This window comes from Balaenoptera physalus (genome assembly GCF_965194825.1).
Source record: "Balaenoptera physalus genome assembly, chromosome: 15".
Classification (NCBI taxonomy): Eukaryota; Metazoa; Chordata; class Mammalia; order Artiodactyla; family Balaenopteridae; genus Balaenoptera; species Balaenoptera physalus.
The window spans coordinates 72410552-72434950 of record NC_138894.1 but is presented as its reverse complement, the minus strand read 5'-3'; the positions used below and the strand labels follow the sequence as shown (position 1 = coordinate 72434950).

Below are 24399 nucleotides of genomic sequence, written 5' to 3'. Positions count from 1 at the left end.
TTAAAATATGAGCTGTAATGTCTGACTTTGATTCACACATGGCTTTTTAAAACCAAAACAGTTATTTCTCATCTTTACTTTCCTGTCACATCAAATTAAAAATTAGAGTCTAAGGACTTCCCTGGTGGCACAGTGGTTAAGAATCCGCCTGCCAATGCAGGGGACACAGGTTCAATCCCTGGTCCAGGAAGATCCCACATGCCATGGAGCAACTAAGCCCGTGTGCCACAACTAGTGAGCCTGCGCTCTAGAGCCCGTGAGCCACAACTACTGAGCCTGCGTGCCACAACTACTGAAGCCCATGCTCCGCAACAAGAGAAGCCATCGCTATGAGAAGCCAGCGCACTGCAACGAAGAGTAGCCCCCTCTCGCTGCAACTAGAGAAAGCCTGCATGCAGCAACGAAGACCCAACGCAGCCAAAAAAAAAAATTAGAGTCTAATATTACCTTTAAATATGTAGACAACATTTCTTGCACACATACTATGTGCCCAAGCATCATTGTATGTGCTCCATACGTATTAGCTCTTTTAATTTCACCACAACCCTACACTCTAAAGCTGCTACCGTTATCCTTATTTTTCAGATGAAAAACCTTAAGTGCAAAGAAATTAAGTAACTTGCGTGAGGTCTCATAGGCAGGAAGTGGTAGAGTCAGGATTTGAACCCAGGCAGTCTGACTTCAGAGCCTGAATTCTTAAATACTATGCTGTGAATAGTGGTATGTGGATACCACTATTATATGAGTAAAGTACTTCAGCTTATCATAGCTAAAATAAATTCAGAAGCAAAAATTACAATGTGTGGGCTGAGAATCTTAGCCTTATGGATCAATCCACCCAGTGGATATTTTATCTGGCTGGCTGATTCTATAACTTATATCAGCTAATCTCCAGTAACTATAATGTGTCCAATATTTACCATGTTTTCTTCTCTCTCCTTTTTATTTTGACTGTTTCTCTAGCTACTGGTCTCCTGTATAAAGGAGAGCAGACTAGAACAAGTAAATATGGAAGATTGGGTCTTGGAGACTTTTCATGAGTTTATGAGCATGACTTTATGAATTATGTACAAAATATATTTGATGTTCTTTGTCAAATGCATAGAAGAAGAGTTAGAAGAAAATGAGTTGGTTATAAGAAAAATAGTATTTCATTGAATCAAAAATGCCTTCAACTGTACCAAGAGAAAATACAATGTCAATTAAACTATGACACATCCTCTCTTATCACATAGAATTTGAATTTTAACCTTATTGAATATGCTATCTTAATCTTATTTAAACATAGCTATAACAGAAGTATTAGTATCTATGACCAAATTTTTGTATGCAGAGGAAGTGACAGACTATGTTATGACTGCAGCCTGGCTGATAGCATTAGTAGGTTGGCACAGGTTTTAAAACACTTCCCAATTTCAAAGAGTTTTAAATGTAGGGGGAAAAATATGTCTCAAAACCCGTAAAATCCATGATATACCACAAAAGGTCTGAAACCATGATAAGGAACTATAACTGATTTTTTTAAGATATTATTTGAAAATGATATTTTGTTAATTTCATAGTCTTTTCATAAAGACTAGGACTCCCCATGAGATTAGTTGGTATGATAATTTATCTTGAAGCAGCATTAGTAGGTAAATGTAGATATTTTAATTCTTTTTTTCTGCTTTTTCTTTCAGGTGAACAGTGTGACAGAGCTAGACGCCTTCAAGCTAAAATGATGACTAATTTGGTTATGGCCAAGGACCGTTTACAACTATTAGGTATCAATTAATGAATTGTATAACTGGAATGAGATGTATTTAAAATCTTAAAATTTAAGATTTAAAATCTTAAAAGTTTAATGAAACTTTAAATGCAGATGGAAATAAATCAATGAACTTGAAAATGTGTTCTAGGCTTTCTTTTAACTTATGAAAATTTCTAACATATACAAAACAGAAGAGTTTATTGAACTAATTATCCATCACTCAGCTTTGGTAATTATCAAATCATTGTCGGTCTTGATTTAAGACTGGCAAACTATAGCCTATGGACTAAACCCAGTTCACTGCCTGTTTTTGTAAGTTGGTACAAAGCTACTTTCATTCCTTTGTATATTATCTGGTTGCTTTCATGCTACAGTGAGAGAATTAAGTAGTTGATACAGAGATCATACAGCCTGCAAAGCCTTTTAATATATAGCTTTTAAAAATATTTTAATATTTACTACTGGCTCTTTACAGAAAAAGTTTGCCAACCACAGTTTATATCCCTGCTCACTTTCCCCAGCTTCATATTACTATTTTGAAACAATTTCTCGATATCTTTTTATTTCATTTATAAGTATTTCATATCTCTAAAAGGTAAAGATGCTTTAAAAATAAAATTGCCAAAGTGAGGAGATTGTCGCTTCTAACGTTTCCCTTCTTTCCGTCCCTCCCTTATTTCCTGTGTATCACTTATTTTTTACTTTGATTTGTAACTAGAACAAACCTTCAAAAAGAAAACTCATTTCATTATAAAACGAAGGTAATGATTCTTCCCTCTGGGGAAGCTGTGAATATTAAATGGGATGATGGAAATGACTGCCAAAAAAAAAAAAATTGCCAAAATACCATTATCACACCTAAAAAATAACTAATAATTCTTTTAATACTAACATAAACATAAAAGTAATGGCCAAAAAAATGGTCAGTGTCCAAATTTATATATAATATATAAATAATGTGCAGTCAGTATCTCAAAATTTAATAACTCCTACTATTTTTTTTATAATTTAATTGTTTGAATCAGGATTTCAAGAAGATCCATACTATACATCTCTTTTAATATACAAGTCTGTTTTTTCTTTTTCTTGCAATTTATTTGCTGATGAACCAGATCTTTGCCACGTAGTGTTTCCTGCAGTCTGACTTTCACTCCATGCATCTCCATGTTATCTTTTAGTATGTTCTTCTGTCCTCCCTATAAATTGATAGTTGGATATAGAGCCTTAATTGGATTGAAAGTAGATTTTTATTTTTTAATGATAAGACTACTTGATAGTTGGTTCTGTGTTTATCCATCAGTATTTCTTGTGATGTTAGCAGCAGTTGATGACTTATGCCTAGTGACATTATAATTGTCATTCTTTCTGCATTCATCAGCTGTAAAAGGTCTATAAAGAGAAACTTCTCATCTTCTATTTGATGGTATAGGTTTTAAAAATATATTCTTAAGGTAAATCTACCCCTCAAACAAGGTGGAACTAAAACCCACCCTTCTTGGGTGGTTCTGCCATAGCTTGATGTGATAGAAATAGTAGAAACTTGGTAAACAGGCAGACTTTATTTGTTGCTCTGTGCTTTTGATAAGTTATTTAGCATTTCTGAGTCTTCTTTATTTCATTTGTAATATGAGGCTAATAGATAATTATTATCTCACTGTATTTGTGACTATGAATTGTTGAAGGAACCTAACCCATAGTAAGTACTCGAAAATGCTGGTTTTTGTTTATCTCCTGACCTGTGTGTAATCACCACCCCTGCTTTTGTGTACAAATATACACATATGTTTTTTATTAATTCACTCATTCATTCATTCCTATATGGTCCATGGTGTTTATAAATTTTTTGCCCCACATTTTTGAAAAAGAAGCCCTTACTGTTTTCAGATAGCTAACAAGGCAGTGTTCTCCTGGCTTCTGTGGCTGACAGTTTGCCTTCTTCCTAAGGGACGGTTATTACTGTGTCAAATAAAATTACATATTACATCAAGGGTTGTTGTAGTAAAATAATTATCTAATTGTTTTAATTGGTCCTTTCTATGTGTTTTAGCTATAACACCTTTTCAGTATATGTACAAAGTATCAATGTATGTGATGCAGATTAAGTTTGATTATGGAACATTTTGTAACATGTTTCAAATTGAATAATAGTTGGTTTTTAACTTTAATCAGTATTTGAAATTGTGATATGGTAAAACATTAGAAGCAACTCATCAATTTATAGACTTGTCTTTAAATGCAACTTAGTAATTTCTTATTTGTGTTGTTAGAGGAGAGGACAAAAAGATATATAATATAACATGAAGCTAGGCTTTAATAGAATTAATATTTGGTGGTTGTTGTTGTCTGTTATCCTCAGAAATGCTATATGTCCATTCATGAAAGATGTTACCTTAAAAAAGAGAGGGTGGAATAAAAGACATCATCAACATTTTCCTGTCTTCTGAGAACGCAGAATATCTGGGAGTTATCTACCAAAGACAGTAAAAAAGAAGTGTGCACAAGTGCATAGTAGAGCATATTTGTGTATTATGTGCTGGTTAAAAAATGGAGCTTTTCAGAGATGGGATGCCTGATAGGTATCTAAGTAGTATGGAGAATGATAACTGGGAGTTCCCCATACAGACTGGTTTGAGAGGATGTAGCATCTCTGATAAAGATGGGAAGAGTTCATATGTATTATGTATCTTCAATTTAGTGATAGTGAACCTTAGAGCAAAGCTTAAGTGTAAAACCTGCTGTAGATTATAAGATAATTTTGGCATTGGTGTCTGGTATACTTGGCAATTACCCTTTTTAAAAAAAATTTAGCTTCATTCAAGGTCCATTTATTAAGTCCTTACTCTGTACCAGGAATGGTGCCAAGGGATATAAACTGAATTTCTTTCTTTCTTTTTTTTTTTTTAATTTATTTTTGGCTGTGTTGGGTCTTTGTTGCTGTGCGCAGGCATTCTCTAGTTGCAGCAAGCGGGGGCTACTCTTTGTTGCAGCGCGCGGGCTTCTCATTGCAGCGGCTTCTCTTGTTGCGGAGCATGGGCTCTAGGCGCATGGGCTTCAGTAGTTGTGGCACGTGGGCTCAGTAGTTGTGGCTCGCGGGCTCTAGAGCGCAGGCCAGTAGTTGTGGCACATGGGCTTAGTTGCTCCGTGGCATGTGAGATCTTCCCGGACCAGGGCTTGAACCTGTGTCCCCTGCATTGGCAGACGGATTCTTAACCACTGTGCCACCAGGGAAGCCCTGAATTTATTTCTTGACTCGGGAAATATTTATTGGGTGGTTATCATGTTCTAGGCACTTAGGATATAGACAAGGATCCTTGTGTCATAGAGTTTATATTCCAGCAGGGAGAATACTGACAGTAGGCAATAAACATAAAGAATAAATAAGTTATTCCATGTGTTAGAAGGTGATAAATTTGTGGAGAAAAGAAAACATAAAACACAGTACAGGGGATTAGGAGTAGATGGGAGGTGGTCTGGGTTTTTAGTTTTAAACAGGATAGTCAGGGTATACCTCTTGGAGAAGTTGACATGACCTGTAAGTTAGCCTTACAGGTATCTGGGAGAAGAGTGGTCTGGGGAGAAGTAAGAGCTGATGCAAAGCCTTAAGAAAACACATCTGGTATGTTTGAGAGGAGCAAAGAGGCCAGTGTGCCACAGCAAGGAGAGTATAGTAGAGATGAGGTCAGAGAACTAATGGCCGGGGGGGGCGGGCAGAGGGGGCGGCCATCACAACATGCAGGACCTTACAGGCCACTGAAGATTTGAGCTTTTGCCGCCTGTGAAGTGGGGAGCAGTTACAACGATTTTTTAAGAAAGGAGTAACATCATCTGACTTCAGTTTTAAAAGGATCCCTCTGGTTGTGATGTTGCAAGGGTATGTTATGTACCAAGGAGAGCAAGTAGGACAACTATTGTGGTAAGCTAGGAGAAAAATGATGGACCAGGGTGATACCAGGAGTAACAAGTGGTTGGATTATGATTGTATTTGAAGCTTGAGCAAACAGATTTACTGATAGATTGGATAAAATGTTCCTGTGTTTAGGCTTTTGTTGATATAGTGGGGAAGGCAGACATAAATAGATAAATCATCATCACTGCAGGATGGAGATACACAAATATTTCGTAGGGATGGGAAAATAGGTGTCTGAGAAATCTTCCTGGAAGAAACCTAAAGTGGGAATTTAAAAAGATAAATAAAAGTTATTAATGCTTGGGCGGAAAGATATTCCATGAGGAACTAACAGCATGAACATAGACTCAGGGACAAGGAAAAGCATGGTGCTGGTAGAGACATGAATTCGGGATTGCTCAGGCATAAGAAGTGTAGGCAGATCATGGAGGGCCTTGTTGGTCATATAAAGGAGCTTGAGTGCTAATCTGTGGGCAATGGGAAACTGCTAAAGAGTTGTAGGCACACAGGTTATGTGGTAAAATTTCCCTTATAAGTAGATCACTGAGATGATTGTGTGGGGATTGCACATGAGGGGATCAAGAAGCAAGGTGACTTGTTTTATTTTAAATCATTGTTTAATCTACACGACCTTTAGTCATTTTAAAAAGAAGCATTAAACTAAGCTTACTTTCTTCAAAAAAAAAAAAAAATTAATTGGAGCAGGTTCACATTAGCTGTGTCCTGCTGTTGTGTGTGTGTTTTCATGCATATAAATCCAAGCCCTGCAAAAAAGTTCTATGGCTTATTAGTTATTAGTTATAAAAACTAAGGATTTAATTTCTGTTTATTTTTTACTATATAATGAATGTTTATGTGAACTTTTTGTTACATTTCATTGAAGAGTTTTAATTGATAAATCAGACATTTACAAATCAGTTCTTTCTAATTTATGTCTTTTACCAACACAAATGGTTTCTTTCTCAATATGGTGATTTGAAGAGTATTATCTTTGAGAAAAATCAGATGACCTACCTGTTAACTAACAACAGAAAAAGGGCTCCAAGGTATATTGTATCAGCCAGTTCTAGGATACAAAAGCTGTGCAGTACTTTGTGCTTTGTGCAAAAAGGGTAGCTGCTATTTAACCTGTCCCAAAGGCATGTGTGGTTGTACCATAAACCAAGCATGGCGCCTGCTTGTCTGACATTAGAAATGAAAGTTTAAAAGAGTTAGTATATATGTGCTACATTTTTGCATATATTCGTTGACTTCTTAGTACCGGAGGAAAGAATCAGTAATGATAACTTAGAGTATTTCAACAAAATAAATATGGTCAAAATTGAGCCCTATTATGAATGACGCTCAGAGCAAGTACTTCATGTATTATTTTATTTAACCCTTGAGACCCTCGGAAAACTGACGCTAAAGCAAGTTCGTACTAGTGAGTAAGTGGTAGAGTGTTTGTCAGGGTGTTCGTCAGCTAACAGTATGGATTGACTTGACTGGGCAAAGAGTGTAGTAGCAGTGATGTAGAGTGGCAAGGAAGCTCAAACCGATACACTCTTGGGCTTCAGGTGCTAGACATAGAGACCTAGATCTTGAGAGGATTTGTTGTTGTTATTTGAAGTGGGAGTAAGGTTGAAATAATCCTTTAAAATCTTTGATTAATTTAAAAATAGGCAATATATGCACATGCCACAAAATTTCAAAAGTTAAAGTTTGAAAAGCATCCATCCCATGCTATGCCCCAGCCACTCATTTCCCATCCCCAGAGGCAGCTGGTATTACCAGTTTCTCTGGGTCTTTTTTAGAGATAATTTTCATATATACAAGTATACATGTGTGTATTTAAATAAATGGTAGGGTACTGTACACACAGTTCTGCAGCATGCTTATTCCATTCTGCTTTATTACATTTATTTTCTTCCTGACATGCATTAATGTAGCTGAATATGGCATTTTCCTAGACACTCCTTACAGTTTCCTTCTGTGTCATTTCTCCTTTCCTGAATGTCCTTTTTTTTTTTAATCTTTACAGATCCCAGCCAACTCACAGCCCACTTCCTCTGTAAAGCCTTTTTAATGTTCTCTTTGTATCTCTATCCTGCTCTCCCTACACAATAATTTGGACATATTAGATATTCAGGAAATATTTGCTGGCGATGGTAGTGATATAGAATTGCCTCAGGTTACCAAACCTGAATAATGCATATTTTGAACATAGTCATTCACTTGTTCATTTCTGTTGCTATTTTAATGTCTGAGTTTTTACTAATTATGTTGTTAAAGGTAACTCTATGTAAATGCCAAACCCTTCATTATGTAATAACTTTGTAACACCTTGAATCGTTTTTCATTTTCACATATACATTTTATTCTTTTATCATGTATTTTTTTTGTTTGTTTATTTTTTTCTTTTTTACCCCCCTCTGTTGCATAGAGAAGCTGCAGCCAGTTTTGCAGTTTTCCAAGTCACAAACGGACGTCTATAATGACAATACTAACTTGACATGCCGCAATGGACATCTCCAGTCAGGTGGGTTTAGGTTAACTAACATGTAAAATAATAAAGCTTGCATGCAAAGTAGAGTCTTACTTAACCTGATAATGTTGATTTGATTTTATAGTGGTAGATTTGATTGGTTTTTGTTTGCACAGGGCTGTGTGGAAAATACAGTAGCCCTATCATTCATGGTGTGTAAACATGTAATAAATAGGGCATAGCCATTCTCAACATGTTATATTTGCATATTTTACAACCTCCAATTTTTGAAATTATAAAATATGAAGGTTCGTTTTCCTAAATTATTAAAATGTTCTTTTGTTTCTATCTTATTTTGAGCTTTTGTGTTTTTTTCTGTGGGTACCTGTACCAAATTTTTATGAAGTAGTGTTTATTGAGACAGAAATTTTAATTTTTCTTTGTTATATACCAGTTTTCAATGCATATATATTTTCATTTATATAATACATGAATGTTTTATCATAGCACTTGTTAGAAAAAGTTTGAAGCTGAATTCACATAGTGAGGAGAAGCATTAGAATACTATTTTTCGGTGGTCCCACCTCCTCGCCCAGAACAGAGCCCGTGTTTCCGCAGAGTTGGAACTCCCGGCTCGGGGTCTCTTCCCTCCGCCGTCACTGAAGTGCCCCGGAGCCCGAGGGGAGGGCAGCCTCACTGAGGCTGCTGGCTCTGGAGGGGCCCCGGCGGCCGAAGCGCGACAGTCCTGGGGACCGTGGGCCGGTTGTTTCAGCAAGTAACTTAAAGACAAAATGGAAAGACAAGGAGGTTTGTGCCTGAGATCATGTTGATTTGAAACCAGGGATGGCCACCTTGTGCCAGATGAATGCACAAAGAAGAAGTAAGTGGTCCATGTACACAATGGAATATTCGCCATGGAAAAGGATGAAACACTGCTCTTGCAGCACCATAGATGAGCCTAGAGATAATCACAGAACATGAGGGGACACGGGTTCGATCCCTGGTTCAGGAGGATCCCACGTGCTGCGGAGCGGCTGGGCCCGTGCGCCACAACTAATGAGCCTACGCTCTGGAGCCCATGAGCCATAACTACTGAGCCCATGCGCCACGGCTGCTGAAGCCCGCACGCCTAGAGCTCATGCTCCGCAACGGGGGAGGCCACTGCAGTGGGGGGCCCGTGCACCACGGCGGAGAGTGGCCCCCGCTCGCCGCAACTGGAGGGAGCCCACGGGCAGCAGCGAGGATCCAACTCAGCCAAAAATAAATAAATAAATAAATAAATTTTATTAAAAAAAAAAAAAAAGAATACTATTTTTCTTTTTTTTTGTCCATGCTGCGTGGCATGCAGGGATCTTAGTTCCCCAACCAGGGGTCAAACCCTACCCCACTGCAGTGGAAGCACAGAGTCTTAACCACTGGACTGCCAGGGAAGTCCCCTAGAATACTATTATTTACTATGGGTTAAATTTGTTTTCCATAAACTTTAGTCATCACATCAACTCCTACAGAAAATTAAATGTTTTTTGTTTTGTTTTGTTTGGGTGGTAGGATCTTCATTTCCTAGGTTCTCTGACATCTTCTCTAGTTTTATTGGTAACTTTTTCAGAATTCGTTCTGTGTCCAGTACTTAAATTTTATTAAAGTAAATATTACTTTGTTCAAATTGTAGCAGAAAACCGTTAGTATAGACTATAAAACAACTGCTTTCTTTACTCATATGTGATTTTTAAAAGTTTCAAGATTTGTTTTTTTGTTTGTTTGCTTTTTTCATTTTTATTGGAGTGTAGTTGATTTACAATGTTGTGTTAGTTTCAGGTGTACAGCAAAGTGAATCAGTTATACATACACATATATCCACTCTTTTTTTAGATTCTTTTCCCATATAGGCCATTACAGAGTATCGAGTAGAGTTCCCTGTGCTATACAGTAGATTCTTATTAGTTATCTATTTCATATATGGTAGTGTGTATATGTCAATCCCAATCTCCCAGTTTATCCCCCCCCCCCGTTACCCCCTGGTAATCATAAGTTTGTTTTCTACTTCTGTAACTCTATTTCTGTTTTGTAGATAAGTTCAGTTGTACCCATTTTTTAGATTCCACATATAAAAACGATATGATATTTACCCTTCTCTGTCTAACTTACTTTACTCAGTATGACAATCTCTAGGTCCATCCATGTTGCTGCACTTGGCATTATTTTGTTCTTTCTTATGGCCGAGTAATATTCCATTGTATATAGGTACCACATCTCTTTAAAAAAATATTTATTTTATTATTTATTTATCTATTTGGCTGCGCCAGGTCTTAGTTGCTATACCACATCTTCTTTATCCATTCCTCTGTTGATGGACATTTAGGTTGCTTCCATGTCCTGGCTATTGTAAATAGTGCTGCAATGAACAAGATTTCAATAAAGAAGAAATAGTGTGAGTGGTTTTCTTGGGATGGAAGAGACAATTGGTCATCAACTCTTTCCCTTGTGGCTTCACCTCTTCCTTAAGGAGTTCTCACTCTGGTTTGGTCTTCCACTACAGAGCCCCACCTTAGTAACTACATTCATTTTCCCATTCCTTCGTGTATCTGATTTAAAATAACCTTTTCAAGTATAGAGAAGTATTTTGTCTGTTTCTTTTAGCATGTTTGTGAAGGGCTGACGTCTTCATAATGAACTGTTTGAAAAAACAAAGAACTGTAAGAATGCACCACGTGTAAATAGTGAAGTTTCCAAAATACAAATTTGAGATCCTAATAATCCTGCCTGAGTAAACAGCAAAATTTTCTAGCCCTGAGGAGCTGGTATGCCTTTCCCTTGTCATCTTGATTTTCTTCTACTTAATTCCACATGTGAGATCCTATTGTATTTTTCTGCCATGTTGGGGGACAAAAGCAGCTTTCTCTTCTGGGACCCATTAAAAAAATCAAACTGTCTTATTTTAAATACCTAGTTACCAGTTCTGTTCTTTTTTCTTGTTGGGGGGACATACTGACTTCACAGCTAATTTATGCAGCACTGGTGTTTGATTCCTGATGAGCCTTAGTTAATCAGCTGGCTCATTCATGCCTAGTTCATTAGTGTCACCCACTTATGGAACATTCTATGATGTTTCACTTGGATGAGTTACTTCTTCTCTCTTAGGAAGCAGATATGCCAAAGTCTGCTTAATACTTTATGTGTTATCTACAATGTCCAATTTTCAAGTCAAAATTATTAGACGTGCAAAGAAATAGGAAAGTGTGACCCTTACTCAAGAAAGAAATCAGCCTGTAGAAACTGATTCTTGGCTGGCCCCACATGTTGAATTTAGCAGATAAAGACTTCAAAGCAGCCATTATAAATATGGTCAAAGAATTAAAAGAAAATATGGCATCTGTTAACAAACCTGCAATCTTAGCAGAGAATATAAACTAAACAATAAAAATAATGGAAGTTTTAAAGTTGAAAAGTACAGTTGGTGAAAAAAATTGCTAGATAGCCTCAACAGCAGATTGGAGATGTCAAATGAAAGATTCAGTGACCTTGAACTTAGATCAATAGAAATTGCTAAATCAGATGACTCCAGTATTCAGAAAGCAGATTAGTCATTGCTTAGGGCCAGGGGCAGTAAGAGGAATGGAGTGCAAATGGATACAAGGAAACTTTTGGCTATGATGGAAACATTTTGTATCTTGATTTTAGTGGCTATTTTGCCAATATATTATATATTTTAAATGCATGCAAAAGATTATACCCTAAAATGTTGATTAAAAAATACTGAAAAGGTTTATAAAGAAAAATAATATTCCCCTTCCCACCTGTTATATCTCCCTTTCTTACCTGCACCCCTAGTTTGGCTCCTCATACAATATTTAACTCTTTGCTATTTTTTCTCATGCTCATTATACTTTTAAATATTATGCTTTTATTGCTATTCCTGATTTATGAGTTTTTGATATGTATTGACTTCTTTTTCAGGTAGAAGAAGGTTTAATTCTCTTACGCCACCATTATCCTTCATTCCGTGTGTGTGTGTATATATGTACATATATATGTGTATATATATCACTGTTTTTAGTTATATTGAAAAATTATATTTCATATTATTAGTAACTTAGTAAATATTGTTTGCCCAAAGACAAATAATATATTTTAATTATTTGCCCTTTTGGGTTTTTCCTCCCCCCACATTGTCTGATTTTTTTCTTGCTCTCTAGCTTCATGTTACAGTTTTTTACTCCTTTCTGTGTTTAATTTGCTTTTTTTTTTTTTTAAACATCTTTATTGAAGTATAATTGCTTTACTTTAATTTGCTTTTTAACTAAAAGACCTCCTTTAGTATTTCTTTTAATGAGGGTTTGTAGATAGTAAACTCTCTCAGCCTTGCTAGTGTCTGAAAATACCCTCATTCTTATGTGACTGGTCACCTGAATATAGAATAAATGAAAGTTAACATTGTTTTTTCCTTCAGCATTTTGAGCATACTCCATTGTCTACTGACCTTTGTTATTTTTATGAAAAGTCTGCTGTCATTCTCACAGTTCCTTATGAAAATTTCTATCCATTTGTAATCTTAGGACTGTATATTTTCTGTTTGAAGAAATTCTTCTCCGGTCTCCTTTTTTCCCTCTGAAATGCATGATACTTATCATCACCCTAGACAGATCTTGCTTTTATTCACACCTTGGCTTTTCCTTATTGTCATTCCCTTTTCTGGATTGCTTTCCTGCTTCTTCCTATAGGGTCATTATCCATTAGTTCCTTGAACATACGGTACAGAACTTTGCATTTGTTTACTAGAAAAGAACCCTTGGATCTTAATTCCCTGACCAGGATCTAACCTGCTCCCCCTGCATTGGGAGCACGGAGTCTTAACCACTGGACCGCCAGGGAAGTCCCTAATTTACTGTACTCTTAAGTTCCCTTCTTTTGTTTCCTTAAACCATATTAAGGGATTTGATGACAAGAGCAACAATAAGGCTTTTGTCCTTCAGCTAGTCTTTTCTCTAGGCTACTCTGATTTGCTGACTGATTTAACATCTGTCTTCACAGTGAACATTGTTATTCATAAACTCTGATGTTTGTTATATAGTATATGAAAATATTATTTAGAAGCAGTGAGATTTGAACATTCAAAAGTCTGTAATTTATGTAGAAGAGCACGGTAGCTAGGTCAGGTAACCTTTTAGATTTAATTGAAGGTGTCCTATATGTGTTTATTTGCATAGATAGAGGATAAAATACTTGGCGATTTAACCATATCTTTATACCCTTTAAATTAAAATTATTTTTTAAAACCTTTGGTGGCACAGACTGGACTTTCATACTATTTTGTAGTCTTAAAAGTTTGGAACGAAGTGCTATTTTTTTTTTTTTTTCTCCATACAACCTATCCCTAATGCCTTTACTACATTTTGTTTCTTTAATTTTTGGCAGCTTTTAAACAAAGAAAAAAAAGAAAATTTTGGCAGCTTTATTGCTTGGTACCTTTTTTATATCCTCCTCCTGTCCCCACAAATAAAGTTATTTCTTTTTATAGCAAATACATGTTCCTTATAAGAAAATTATAATATACATCAGGAAAAGGAAAAAGCTAAATAACCCATAATCTTGCCCACACCCAGTAATAACCCTTATGAACACCCTGGTATATATTCTGATTGAAATCTTATTTTGAAATATTGTTGAAGTAAAAAACAATTAGTTTTACAAATTTATACTGGTCTTTATATTACTTTTTATAATGTTTAGCCACAATTTTCTAACCATGATGATTTTATTTTTTTCCTTGATAGAAAGTGGAGCTGTTCCGAAAAGAAAAGATCCCTTAACGCACACTAGTAATTCACTGCCTCGTTCAAAAACAGTTATGAAAACTGGATCCACAGCTCTTTCAGGCCACCACAGAGCACCTAGCTGCAGTGGTTTATCCATGGTTTCTGGAGTGAGACAGGGACCTGGTCCTGCAACTGCCACTTATAAGGTATTTGGAGACAGTAACTTTAATTGCCATGCTGTTGCAAATAGAAAATTTTGAACATGATATGCTTGCTTAAGTTTATTACAAGTACTTTATAATACCTTAGATAATTGATAAGTTTCTACAACATTGAATGAAACTTTTTTTTTAATTTAGATTTTTAAGACTCTAAGTAGTAGAGGCAACTTGCTACTAAAAAGCAAATGTTTTTTTTTCTCTATTATTTTTTAAGCAAATTTTTTTTAACTCCTTTTGGTCCTAAATAGGTTAATAGTAAGTTTGCTTATCCAATCTGTTTTGTATAATACTGTATAATTCTTTTTTTAAAAAATTAATTAATTTATTTATTAGGCCACACGGTGCAGCTTGTGGTATCTTAGTTCCCTGACCAGGGATTGAATCCGAGTCCTTGGCAGTGAAAGCGCTGAGTCCTAACCACTGGACCACCAGGGAATTCCCTATAGTTCATTTAAAATTTGTTATTCTTTTAATTATTTAAATCTACATAAATGTTTTATAACATTAAACATACATAGAGTTTTGTTACAATTCTAACAAGGATCAAAATTGTATGACTGCATTGTGATAGAGCCTTTTTATTTTATAGTAACTGAATCTCTCTGGATAAAATCTTCTATAAACCCACTTCATGCCAAATGTAGTTCTATAGTGAATGCCATTTTATCTTGGAGTAAATATACAATTTTTGGATTTTTATATCCATTTTTTGCTACTTTTAAGCCTTTAATTATGTGAACATTAAGGTTGACTCACATGTGAAAAGTGTAAACATTATGTTGTGTTTTCACATTAAAATTTTGTGTCCTTCAAGAGTACACCAAAAACAAATAGAACAAATAAACCTTCTACCCCTACAACTGCTGCTCGTAAAAAGAAAGACTTGAAGAACTTTAGGAATGTGGACAGCAACCTTGCTAACCTTATAATGAACGAAATTGTGGACAAGTAAGTTTTGTCATCTAAAGTGTTTTATGGGGTTTTAAATTTTTTTTTATTTATGAAATATATCATGAGTGAAATAGATAATATATATACCTTGTCTAATTTACATATGTAATTTTTATGATGGTTTTCAATTACTGTAAATGTAGAAAACCATTGCTTTACTGATTTAACTATAGTTTCACAGTTAACATAAAAATGGCAATGTTACATAGAGCTTAGACTTAATATTATAATAACTGAAGTATATTTCTGTTACGGAGCTAACTGAAATTCTGTTTCTTAGTGGAACAGCTGTTAAATTTGATGATATAGCTGGTCAAGAGTTGGCAAAACAAGCATTGCAAGAAATTGTTATTCTTCCTTCTCTGAGGCCTGAGGTAAGGATTTTATATTATCATTTTCCTATAGCATCATCCATTACTGAATCCATAGTACAGTAAAGAAGTGTTTGAGCTATACTGGAATGATTAGTTCATATAACAGTAGATTAGATGTCTTTTAAGGGAAAAAAACATTAGCAGTTGATGTTGACTAGTTATTTATACTGGAGAGGAGAATAAATATAATGGTTCCTAATTCCCAGTCCATTTTTAATTAAATTTATAGGAAAAGTAGGTAACAGGAAATAATTTTTATATCAAGGTAAGAGAGATTTAAAGTTAAGAAAGAATCCACCTGCCAATGCAGGGGACACGGGTTCGATCCCTGTTCTGGGAAGATTCCCACATGCCGCGGAGCAACTAAGCCTGTGTGCCACAACTACTGAGCCTACACTCTAGAGCCCGCGAGCCACAACTACTGAGCCGGTGTGCCACAACTACTGAAGCCTGCACACCTAGAGCCCATGCTCCGCAACAAGAGAAGCCACCGCAATGAGAAGCCTGCGCACCGCAACAAAGAGCAGCCCCTGCTCACCGAAACTAGAGAAAGCCCACGCGCAGCAATGAAGACCCAACGCAGCCATAAATAAATAAATAAATAAATACGTAAATAAATAAATAAAAGAATTATTTTCAAGATATTAAGTCATCAAAGTAACTGGAGAGCTGGTGAATGATGGGTAGGGACCTCACCTTTTCATCCCTTATTTTTAAACTCACTAAGGAAGTTAGGTAATCTTGCAATTGATAATAAATATTTAATTTTCCACACATAGCATTGTTTTTCTTTTTTTCAGTGCTTCATTCTTTTTTATTGGAGTATAATTGCTTTACAATGTTGTGTTAGTTTCTGCTGTACAACGAAGTAAATCAGCCATATGTGTACATATATCCTCTCCCTCTTGGGCCTCCCTCCCATCCCCTCCCATCCCGCCCATCTAGGTCGTCACAGAGCACCAAGCTGAGCTCCCTGTGCTGTATACCGCAGGTTCCCACTAGCTATCTGTTTTACACATGGTAGTGTATTTATGTCAAACCTAATCTCCCAATTAGCATTGTTTTGGATTCTCACAATTCACGGATTGCATGTTTGATGCTGTTCTGAAAATATTGCAAAAAATAAATATGAGGATCCAGTCTGGATTAGTTATTTCTCTTCTCCTAGAACTTTCAAGTCTTAATGGACTCATTTACAAAATCTCGTGAAAATAGATGTTATATGGCACATTGTGATGAATACGCTTTTAAATCAATGTGTAAAGCTTGTGTGGCTCTAGTTTTCTATAGTCTATGTCACTCTCATACTACTTTCATGGTGTTTGTAACTTGTGAGTACCAACTATACTGAAACTTACTATTTTTTGAGTCTGCTTTCTTTATTTTTACTTCTTGCCCACTCTAAGAAGCAGTGTGCATGAAATCACTGGTCTAATATACTAACTGAAATTTTCCTAATACACAATAAAATAGAGAATTATTAAAATAGAAGGCATTTGTCCTTATATGAACCAAATTTATCTCTTGTAGCACCTCAGGCCACACTTGGAGGAAACATATTATAGCTTGTATTTGGGCTTACTTTTTGCCTGGGGTTATGTAAGAGTAGTAAATGTAGCAGAGTGAGTATTGACAAAAAAATGCTTGTTGAAAGAACTCATATAATTGTAGACCTGAAAAGGATCTTAGCAGTCATCTAGTCCACTTGTGGATAAAGAAACTAATCCTGAAATCTAAATTTCTTGCTCAACATTATAGTTAAGTGGTGGTTCTAGGAAATGAAATAAATAAGATTCCTAACGTTAGACTGCCGCCTCAATGCTATAACTGCCAGCTAATTCTTAAGTATGGATTTTAGTATTTATTAAGTGGTATGCTTCTTAGGGTACAAAAATATATCTAAAATTGTAAAGGTAGTAAGGAAATATTTGGACTGTGCTAGAAGGCATTCAGCTTCTGCTCTACCCATAGCTTTAGGGAACACATCTAAAGTGGAAAGTGAGGTCAAACAGCATATGACTTTGCATTTTGGCATATTTCCATGGTGGCGCTATAATATTAGAAAAAACTGGAATTTCAAAGTTGAATAACCTAGCCTTGGGAGGGGCAGAAACCTTAGTAAATGTACTAAATTGGAGCTTGAGGAAGGACAGAATTTGAGGTAGACCCAGACCTCAGGGTTTGGACCATTTGTCTCTCTGTCTCCACACCTGCCAATTGGACCATTTTTATAATTCTAGTTCAGATTCTAATTCAGAAAGGGAATATGATTGTCCTAGCTCAGCTTTTCACAGTAGACCCATAAAATGGATCGTGGTAAGCCGTGAATGGGTCAGACTTATTTCATAAAGCATCTCCATTGTGCAACAAATCAGCTTTATTCATATTTGTCCACAGTGGGGAGCTTGCATGGACCACGGTGGGGACATTGTTAGGCTAGATTGGAAAGTTGGGTATGACAGGCATCATGACGAACTTATTCATTCTTTAGCGTGCTAGAAATTTTATTTCATCATAGAAACGCAGAATCATAATTAAGTCACCGAACGCTAAAAATGGCTTTAAGGAGATAAATAATATTAAAAATATATGCTTGAGTTAATTTCTTCTCAGAATTACCTAAAGCAAGTACTTTAACCCTTGTTCATTCATGAAGTCATGGACCTGGAAAGGACATTGAAAAAACTCTTGTCCATCTCCCTGCCATCAAATAGGACTATGTTTTAAATATTTTAAAAGTAATTTTTAAAAATCACAAATATTAATCTTTGAAACAAGTTAAAACTGTAAGAAGAATGTAAAATAAAACATACCTTCTGACCCCAAAGTAGTACATTTCAAAGTATATCACAATGATCTGTCTACATACTTTTCTCAAAAATTTTACAACGAAAATATATATTCTTCTGTCCTATTTCATAGACCTCTTTCATATCCTGTCCACCTTATTTGTCAGCATTTTTCTGAGCTCTTGTGTTTTTGTTTTTAGTTTTTGAATTTAATTTTATTTATTTTTTTATACAGCAGGTTCTTATTAGTCATCCATTTATACACATCAGTGTATACATGTCAATCCCAATCGCCCAATTCATCCCACCCCCACCCCCACCCGCCACCGCTTTCCCCCCTTAGTGTCCATACGTTTGTTCTCTACATCTGTGTCTCAATTTCTGCCCTGCAAACCGGTTCATCTGTAGAGCTCTTATGTTTATTTTGTTATCTTGCTGCTTAATAATAGCATTTTCTTTCAGTTTTCTAGAAGAATGTGACTGTTCTCCAATTTTAAAAGGTTCTACCTACTACTAAAATTTCCATGAATTTCTAAATATGTTATCTTTCATTATACCAGCTTGAACATTTGCTTTTTTAAAAGTTTTTGAACTTACCTCTTTAAGTAATAATCTTATAAAGCCAATTCTTTTTTTTTTTCATGTAGAATCTTTAACTTGATGAACCCTTAGCTCCATTATATCACACATTCCCTACCCCATCCTCCCAGTGTAGTATATCATTGCTGAGGTTAAATCAGTATTTATTTCTTGTAAATGTTAAGTACCAAGCTGAGTAGGATAGTGTGTTTTTTTTCCCTTGTATAGGTTTTTTTTCCCCCTACAGTAAATAGTTGTGTTACTTTTTTGCTTGCTTAGTTTTCATCTTACCAATTGTCAAACCAATTTGAAAATTCATTAGCTCAGTTTTTTTTTTTTTCTTGGAACCCCTTTGCCTGGAACCACCTTTTTCTGTTCCATTCGACCAGTTGTTCTTATTTCATAGCTGTTCTATAATCTTGCTTCACCATCATCATGGAACTTTTCTTTGTCTTTCTATTTTAATGGATCTCTCGGTTTTTTGGATTCCCTATTTTCTCTTTCATGGTTTATTTTCTCATTTTGATGGCATACATCCTCCTGTAAGTTCCTGAGAAAGGGTCATGTGAGACAATATTTTGAGATTTCACACATCTGAAAATATATTTAATCTACTGTCTTCCCTTGTTGATAATTTGATTAGATGTCAAGATTTAGGTTGAAACTGTAATGGTGCATATGTGACACAAATAGTGAACCTAATGTAAACTATGGACTTAGGTTAATAGTAACATATCACTATTCATCAGCTGTATTAAATGTACCATACTAATGCAAGATGTTAATAATAGGGGAAATGGGGGAAGTGAGGAGTTATGTGGCAACTCTCTACACTTTTCATTAAATTTTCTGTAAACCTAAAACCACTCAAAAAAAATTCCATCTTTAAGTTGAATATCAACCGCTTCATATGGTTCAACTTGAAAGTACATACACTTTCACTATTAAGTAAAGTGTTATCAGTCAGGTGCTTCACCCTTCATTCCTGCCATGCCTAGTGTCCCAGAGTTTGGAGACTCTGGTTAAATTTCTCTACAGAATAAGACGTCTGCCTCCTTTGGTTATGGAAGAGGAGTACTTGCCGGAGTGCCCTTTGTGGGGGCAGGAGCATGGGTTCCATTGTTCCTCATACAGACTTTGAATCAGTTCCCCTGTTTTTGGCCAGCTACCTTACTGCTGCTTTCTCTGGTACCTGGTGCCTCCAGTTCCTGAGCTGTTCCAGGGTTTTTTGTTCACATCAGCTTGCTCCTTGTATCTAGGTATCCCTTCACAAGCTGGCACTTAGGTTTTAGCTCCTTCAACTCCGTTAAATAATTTACCACACTTTATCAGCTCTCCATCTACAAAAATTTGTGTCCTCTGTTGTCTCCTTTTGTAATTTTTTGTTCTGTTTTGAAGAGTTATATCTTTTTTATTCATTTACTATTATTTGGTGAGATTTCTAAAGGAAGTAGAGAGGCATACTATGTTCAATATGTCTTGTTTAACCAATCTGCTTTCATTTTGATCAATAAGGGTTTGGTTTTAATTCATTTTGTTTTCTTCTGTTTTTAATAATTATTCTAATTTATTGATTATGTGTTCTCTTTAGAGCTCTGGGCATCTCTCTTTGGGAGGATGCTATTGAAAGATGGTGCTTTTTAGATAACAAATAATACTTAAAATGTCTGGAAAAAGTGTCTCCAGAATCATGGTTGTGAAATAAAGTGTATATTTTTAAGTTGTTCACAGGGCTTAGAGCTCCTGCCAGAGGACTGTTACTCTTTGGTCCACCTGGAAATGGGAAAACAATGCTGGTAAGAATTCTTTTTATTTTTATTTTTTAAACTTTAAAAAAATGTATTTATTTATTTGGTTGTGCTGGGTCTTAGTTGCAGCATGTGTGCTCCTTAGTTGTGGCAGGCGGGCTCCTTAGTTGTGGCATGCGAACTCTTAGTTGCGGCATGCATGTGGGATCTAGTTCCCTGACCAGGGATTGAATCCGGGCCCCCTGCATTGGGATTGCAGAGTCTTAACCACTGGACCACAAGGGAAGTCCCAAGAATTCTTTTTAAATTTGCATGTTCTATTGAGATATTAGGGAGATAATATGAAAGAAGAAACTTTTCATTGTCCCTGAGTCTATTATTTATGACTTGCCTTTGCTATAATATACTTTTTTTTTTTTTTTGGCCGCACTGCGTGGCTTGCGGGATCTTAGTTCCCTGACCAGGAATTGAACCCAGGGCCACAGCAGTGAAAACGCCGAGTCCTAACCACTGGACCACCAGGGAACTCCCAATTTTTAAACTAGTTTTTAATGATGAAGTAGTTGGAAACCCACATACGTTATCTTCCGTAGTAGTTTGGGTTTGGCTAAATTTAATAGTGTAATTTTCATTATTTTCCCAAGTTAAATAATAAATTTTACTGTAGAAGAGCTTACCTTACTATATTGAGTATCTTCCTAATCTTTGATTTTTTTCTTTTTACTATTGTAACAGGTTTATTTAAATAAAATAATCAGCATGATACAGATTTCTTTTTTTTTTAATTGAGGCATAATTGACATACAACAGATTTTTTTTTTTCTGTATCCTTTTGCCAAAAGTTTTTGCTAGGATTTGGATATCTTTCTCCTGCATAGCTCTCCTAGAGGGAAAACATAAATAGGGAAAGAGTAACTTTTTCCCTTAGCTGTTTGTCTTTCTGCAAGCAGTTATCTTCTATAACTAGGAAGAGAATAATACCCTCTTTTTTTTTTTTTTCTTTAACCTCTCCCTGTCACTTCTTAGAGAAAAAGAGAGTGGAAAGAAGCATAGCTCTTCCTAGACCTTTTCCTCATTGCTGAGAAGAAAACACGTTGATTGCCATATGTTGAGAATTGTGTCATAGCTTATATTTTTAGGAAATCTTTTCTAGAACTTAAATTGATCAGATGTGGTTATCTTTTTAAAGCAATTGAACTAATACAGTATTTACCCTTGTGATTTTTAAAGGCTAAAGCAGTAGCTGCAGAATCTAATGCAACCTTCTTTAATATAAGTGCTGCAAGTTTAACTTCAAAATACGTGAGTGTTCTTTTTCCAGTATTGTCATGTTTTAAATTACTGTCTAAACGTTACTGTGTTAAGTATAAATGGTAAGAACATTACACCAAAATGTTTTTCTTTGAGTTTTATATCTATTATTTAGATATGCTGAATATCAGTCTTCAAAGTAGAAAGTTATGTGCATTTGCTAGGCTCTTTTAAAATTGAAATTATTCTGTTAAATACTGTATTTGTTTGCTAGGGCTATGTATTAAAGTACCACAAACTGGCTGGCTTGAACAATAGAAATTTATTATCTTGTATTTTGGAGGCTAGAAGTCCAAGATCAAGTATTGGCTGGGGTCTTAATTTTGTAAAGTAATTAAAAATAACTATAAAATGATACTTTTCCTCATTAAATTTTGCTTCCTGTGTGAAATTTTATAAGTAAAATTGTTATTAAAGTAGGTTTACCCATATTATGCACATACTGTAACAGAAAGCACTGTCTTGGAAGCTAGGACGTAGGGATTCCAGCCTAACATTTGCATGCCGAGCTGGCCTTAAGAAAGTATCACTTTAGGCTTTACTTCATTTATTTTTTTTAAATATAAACCAGGTTCCATTTATTAAATACATAGATCTTCTTTCAAATTCATGTACAAGATTTGTTAGCAGTTATGAATCAGTCTTACTATATTTACTTCACTTATAAAGTGTTGATGTCATAAGAGGTGATCTCTTGCAGTTCCTTCCGGCTCTGAGAATATTTGTTTTGAAGATTCTAAATCTGGGGCCTTTCCTTTTTTCTTCTATTTAATTTTCAATAAAAAGAATAGATGCCACCTAGAGAACAAAATAGTTTTTGTAGTAGATTACCACAAACCTCATGACTCTTGCGTTAGATGCTTTGGTGCATAGAATGGCTTTAGTATAGTATTTCAGCCCCTGGGAATGTCTTAAGGAGTGTTCATAGACCTCCTGGACTACCTGGAAATACGTTGATATTTATTGACAGTGATATTGTGAGAATGGGTTTTCACGATGTTCTCAGTAGAGCAAGTTTTATTTAGGAGAGCATTTTCCAACTTACCTGCTTCTATAAATATACCCTGCAACCTAGGGCTTAAGAATACGTGCCGCATCTCTCTCTTCTCTAGTATTCCCTCTTTTTCAGTAGTTATACCCCAATAGCTATTCCATTCTCAAGTCTTAGGAATGCAGAGTGAAACAAGACAGAGATATTTTTCATTTTTTAAAGTACTCACCAGACCGTCTTAAATAATAAATAAGTAGTCTATTTTCTAAAATTATAAGGGACAATTCAGTAACACCCCCATACCCCCATTCCTTAAACCAAATCTTTGGTTGTTGCAAAGAAAGGAAATTAAATTCCTAGGTTCTAGACTTTTAATAGTGAAATTTAAAAAGCTGGAATAATCTTGCATTTTATGGGTATAACAGTGTATAATGCCTTGTTTTAGGTGGGAGAAGGAGAGAAATTGGTGAGAGCTCTTTTTGCTGTGGCTCGAGAACTTCAACCTTCTATAATTTTTATAGGTAAGAACATGTTTTCCAACAACTTAGTTGAGCATTTGTAAAATTCCCTTTTCCAAATGTGAGGGATATGATGGGAAAGATTATTCAGAAGTAAAAAGGTTTTTTAAATTTATATTTTATTGAAGTATAGCTGCAGAAGTAAAGTTTTAAAGAAGCGCCAAGTTAAAGACTGTCTAATAAATTGAGTAGGACCCATTATATTAATAACCTAAGTAGTAAACTAGAGATCCTTTTATTTCCTCTAGATGAAGTTGATAGCCTTTTGTGTGAAAGAAGAGAAGGAGAACATGATGCTAGTAGACGTCTAAAAACTGAATTTCTAATAGAATTTGATGGTGTAAGTATTATGGTATTTTTAATGTGGTAGCATTTATGTGGTAGTATGTGTTTTCCTATTGAATGGCCCAAATTAGAAATAGATATCTTTATTATGTTTTTCTTTGTTATTTATCTAAAAGTATTGAAAAAAAATTTGGCTTATAGGTACAATCTGCTGGAGATGACAGAGTGCTTGTAATGGGTGCAACTAACAGGCCACAAGAGCTTGATGAGGCTGTTCTCAGGTAGGGCGATTTATGTAGAAATGCACACGTTTATTACAGATGTATTTACTTATGTGTTCATCTGACATATTTCTTGTTTCCTTCTCTCTCAATTTTAAGACTAAATTCATTATTTTCCTTTCTATATCCATCTTCTGGTCTCTTGTTACCAACTGAAGATTTTGAGGACAGGGCCAGCATGACATCAGGAAAACTATTTTTAACATTATGGTTTTAGGGAAATTACTTATTTCTTCTGGGTTGGATTAAAGTATCTTAAAACTCCAGAACTGATTTTTACCCTCTTTTACTGGGCTTCATGAGAAGCTGATAAAGCACAGCTCATGGGAGCCATATGCTCTCTTCTCGTGTGTTTGATCAAATTTATTCCCTTTCTACTGGGAGGACAGTTTGACTCAGCATAAAATTCTTGGCTCTCCCGTTCTTTCCCTGAGGAATTTATAACATTGCCCCATTGTTTCTAGGATTGGATGTTGC

At 35.4% G+C, this 24399-nt stretch overlaps 1 protein-coding gene across 6 annotated transcripts in view; it reads left to right on the top strand.

Annotated features, from left to right (window-relative positions):
* SPAST (spastin) overlaps positions 1–24399 on the top strand; it is a 53019-nt gene that overhangs the window by 17120 nt on the left and 11500 nt on the right. For 4 of the 6 annotated variants that reach the window (XM_082426991.1, XM_082426990.1, XM_082426989.1 and 1 more), the window contains exons 3-11: positions 1680–1763; positions 13893–14080; positions 14910–15043; positions 15327–15420; positions 20510–20584; positions 21767–21838; positions 23284–23359; positions 23605–23696; positions 23843–23922. In XM_082426991.1, the coding sequence (XP_082283117.1) occupies positions 1680–1763; positions 13893–14080; positions 14910–15043; positions 15327–15420; positions 20510–20584; positions 21767–21838; positions 23284–23359; positions 23605–23696; positions 23843–23922 (895 nt within the window). Of the gene's footprint in view, positions 1–1679; positions 1764–8079; positions 8176–13892; positions 14081–14909; positions 15044–15326; positions 15421–20509; positions 20585–21766; positions 21839–23283; positions 23360–23604; positions 23697–23842; positions 23923–24399 lie in introns of all 6 variants that reach the window. The other 2 variants (XM_082426987.1, XM_082426986.1) reach the window with 1 other exon arrangement.